At 33.7% G+C, this 4,480-nt stretch overlaps 1 protein-coding gene across 1 annotated transcript; it reads right to left on the bottom strand.

The window, feature by feature from the left end:
• LOC142622011 (putative carbohydrate esterase At4g34215) lies at positions 1 to 1,578 on the bottom strand. Its single transcript, XM_075795417.1, has 2 exons — positions 994 to 1,578; positions 1 to 201 (listed from the first exon to the last, which is right to left on the bottom strand). Exons 1-2 carry the CDS (start codon positions 1,576 to 1,578, stop codon positions 1 to 3), a joined length of 786 nt encoding a protein of 261 aa, XP_075651532.1.
• Between the last annotated feature and the right edge of the window lie 2,902 nt (positions 1,579 to 4,480).

The raw sequence follows: 4,480 nt of genomic DNA, 5'->3' as shown, positions 1-4,480 counted from the left end.
CTAATGACTAAAAGTAGATAAGAAGGTATCAGCCAACTTCTGACCCAATAGAACCTGAGATGCAGTATCCAAGTGCAGCTTGTCCGTGTTGAAGTGGGATCCCTTAGCATCATTGCACTTGACATTGTTAAGATTTATGCTCAGCTGAGCCTCTCTTACAGTTTCCATTAAGGCCGGGCCTTCTGCTGATGCAATCGCAACCTGCACACAGAAATACCATGCACAAACACACACTTTTCTTAAGAATTTTTTCTAAACATTATTTAGTACTATTAAAGTAACCCTAAAAGAAAATAAACTAACAATGAGTATAAAGGAAACAAAAAAAAAAAAATTTAAACTTGTTTCACAATTGCTGATATATCCTGTGAATGGTGCATTATAGTCATGGATTCATATAAAAGTGATGTTACTCTAATAATAATTTATCATCTTTATTAGTATCTGTGAAAAAAGGTTATGAAAAAGATTGTTTCTCTAACATTGTTTTTGACGAAAAGTCAATAGTAATAGTAATGGTTTTCTATTTCTCTTGTGTCACTTATAATTGCTAAAACAAAGATTTAGTCCAACAAGTAAATATTTTTCATCACATGACTCAAAGGTCTACTCATAGCAAAATAAATTGTAACTCGCAAACAAAACACAACTGACCCTTCTGTAATGACTCTTGAGAACAAAACATTTGAATCCTAGAGGTGTATTTCAAATGAATTTATCTTATGGTTTATATTAAATATTAATAAGCAATATATCCAATGTTACGCGACAAAAATTACATTATTAGATATAAAAAATAAAAATATGAATCGTGAAATTGTGAGGGTTCTTGTTCTTGAACTACGAAACACAACTAATTGAATGCTTAATGAGAACTTTTTGAACCAGAGTTGAAGTAAGAGGAATGAAAAACAAAACATTCTGAATTTTTAAAAGAATATAGTGTGTCTGAATATCGAATTAAGCTAAATTCAATTAAAGAAAAAACCATACCAAGATTATGGGGAGGTCAGGAGAGTTCAGATCACGTCGAAAATCTTGGAATAATTTCTCCAATCTGCTCTTGTATGACTCTGCATCCGCTTTTTTATTTGTATCGCTCTCACCTTGATACCAAATAAGTGCTTGAATTTTCCCTCCACTTTGCAACGAGGCCTTTGTCCTCTCCACCAACCTTTTGTACAAGTCAGTCCCCAAAGCCCATTGCTTGATCTTGGTTGCTCCTTTTGCACAAGGAACCAGACCAATCACCCCAAAGCTTGGGTCCTTGGCCAAGATTGCATTAGCAAAAGGCAATCCGGGTCCAATGCCTACAGTCTTATTATAGTCAATTCCCACATGAAGAGGTTCATGAGCTTGCACCCAACTCTTGTTTAAAGTTAGTTGAAGAATGTTTGGATTGGGATTGCTTTCAAAAGGGATTTTACCATCCCATTTCGGCGTGTTTAGACCTCCACGTCCAGCCATGTTGCTTTGCCCCGCTAAGATAAATATGTTCTTAGGTTTAACTTCTTCGGGGCAAACAGACCCGGCAAGAGCAACGAAGAAGAAGAAGAAGAGAAGCATCCCTTTGCTCATCTTGGAGGCCAAAGGTTGCAATGGGGAAATATGCTTTGGATTCTATTTCTCTCAGGATGTCTCTTGAGCCATGTTGCAAGCAAGATAGTTTCTATTTATATGGCATCAAATCTGGTTTTAGTTGCAATTTACAGGCTAGAGAATTTGTTTTTAGCCAAACCTCTCAAACCATCTAAACAAACTACTTTTCAATCAAGCATTTTAAATGTCCCTTCCCTTTATTTCTGTGTAATAAAACGACATGTTTAAAAAAGGAAAATACTAATTAAAGCCATTGTGTCATTGTGTTACTAAGATAAATATGATTGGTGCCACTTCAATAACATTATACTAACTATATATTTAATTTTTTTATGATTAGTGACACATGAATTATTAAATTTATTTAATAAAAAATATAATATCCATAACACCAATATTTTAAAGAATGAAGATATACCTTAATTAGTATTTATTTTGAGGCTCATGTTGGTAACCAAGAAAACAAACTAGATAGCTATCAGTTATCAATCAAGAATTTTGCACAAAATTTTCTGTTGATGCCCTCCTCAACTATTATGCAAGAAAATAATTGTTATAAAGAAGAGGTTAAGAACACTAAGGTGCTTCATGCTTACCTATTAAAATGACTTACTGATTTGTATTTACTATGTAGTTGTGATTTAGTGTAGCATTCTTTTTGAACCTCAGCTTTGTAACTAATGAAACAAACTAGTTTTCAATTAAGAATTTTGGTGGAATACAGCATATTTTAACTAAAATGCCAAATGTATGGTTTTAAAAAATGATCTATGAAAAAATTTGTAATTACTAATTACCTCTTGGTCACATTTCTGCCCATTCACCACATTTTTCCCCTTATCGTGCATAGATTTTTAAGAAAGAGACTCGTGACTTTGGGAATTAACATTGTTTTTTTTAATGAAAATTAAAATACTATTATGATTATTTTTTTTTTTTGAGTTTGTATAATGATTAAAACTTAATTACCAAATGTTCTCAAAAAAATTATAACGACTTTCATTAATTATTTTAATTGTCTATTATAAGATATTGGCTTTGAAAAAAAAAAAAAAAAAAAAAAAATTTTCTTACACAATGCACTTTGGTATGTAACTTAAAAATAATTTTTGTTTTTTCATCTTTACTATTTATTTTATAGTTAAATTTCAATTATATTTTTCGAGTATCTTTTATGGTTTATATCATAGTTACCATAATTGACTAGACTAAAAACCTGGTTCACTGGTTCATTGATTTAATCTATGATTCATTAGCTGAACTTGTAGATCCAATAATTAATTAATTAATATTTTTTATATATAGTTACAAAAACAGTTAGAAGACAAAAAAGAAATAAAATAAAAAGTATCAAAGAAAATAAAAAGGAATTTGATAATGAACTCTATAAATAAAGAAGTTATAATATAAGGTTAAAAAAAAATCACATGACATATATTAACAAAATATGATCCAAAAACACCCTCATCCAAATAGGCTCTAAATAACTATCACTCCTTTTTTATTAAAAAAAAAACTTTGTGAACTTGAATACTATAGCTGAATGGATAGATATAGATGTTACTACTTCGGACCATAAGCCTTTGTTAATTAATCTGGATGGGATGGACTGCAAGCAACAAAGGCCTTTTCGGTTTGAGTAGATGTGGATGAGTGAACCGGGGTGTGGGGCAACCATTGAAGCGGTATGGCAGCAGGGAGGGGCTGATCCGAGGGGTGAGAAAGTGATAAAAAAAAATGACAACTGTGGGAAAAGATTGGCCAAATGGAGCACAACATGTTTCCGAAATGTGAGAAGAGAGCTGGAACAAAAAAGAAAAAAACTTGCCCAGGCCAAGAGACTAGTATACAGTGGGGGGTCGGTGACTTTGATGAAAATATTGGAGAAAGAGATAAACAAACTTCTTGATAAAGAAGAACAGATGTGGGGGCAGCGGGCAAAGGTGTAGTTGTTGAAAGATGGGGTTAGGAATACGAGGTTTTTTCATAGCAAAGCTTCATAGAGAAGGAGGAAAAATTATATTAAGGGGCTGTATAATAATAATGGCCAATCGAACTAATCCTAGTCAAGTGGAGGACACTGTTCTAGAATTTTGTTAAGCTCTTTTCACTTCCTAAATGGATAACTTTGATGAGATTTTGGCACACATACCTCGGGTTGTAACAGCCGAGATGAACAATGATTTGTTGGCTGAATTTAAAGCAGATGAAGTAGAGACCGCCCTTAAGCAGAGACCGCCATTAAGCAGATGACCCCTTTGAAATCACCCGGACCGAATGGAATGCCACCCATTTTTTTACCAACATTACTGGTCCTTGGTGGCCAACGATGTGGTTGATGATATTCCATATTTCCTAAATTCAAGTAATCTCCCTCCATCCTTGTGTTATTCATTTATAACTTTGATCCCTAAAGTTAATAACCCCGAATATGTTTCACAATATTGCCCTATTAGTCTTAGCAATGTATTGTGTAGGAAATTTTCCAAAGTGTTGGCTAACAGGTTGAAGAAAGTTCTACCCCACTTTGTGTCGGAACAACAAAGTGCTTTTGTGAAGGATGGGTTAATTTCTGATAATATTATGGTGGCTTTTGAAACCCTCCATTATATGAGAAACCATAGTTCGGGGGAGACGGGGTATATGACACTTATATTAGACATAAGCAAGGCATATGATAGGGTGGAGTGACTGTATATGGAGAAACCAATGAAGAAGATGGGTTTTGGAGACACTTGGATAAATATGATGATGCAATGTATTTCCACAGCTACCTATTCTGTCTTGATTAATAGGGAGTCACATGGTCACATCACACCCACAAGGGGTTGCGCCAAGGAGATCCTTTGTCTCCATATTTATTCTTATTATGCATGGAAGG

This window comes from Castanea sativa, chromosome 1 (genome assembly GCF_040712315.1).
Source record: "Castanea sativa cultivar Marrone di Chiusa Pesio chromosome 1, ASM4071231v1".
Lineage (NCBI taxonomy): Eukaryota > Viridiplantae > Streptophyta > Magnoliopsida > Fagales > Fagaceae > Castanea > Castanea sativa.
The sequence above is the reverse complement of the archived record's forward strand: the minus strand, read 5'-3'. Positions and strand labels throughout refer to the sequence as shown.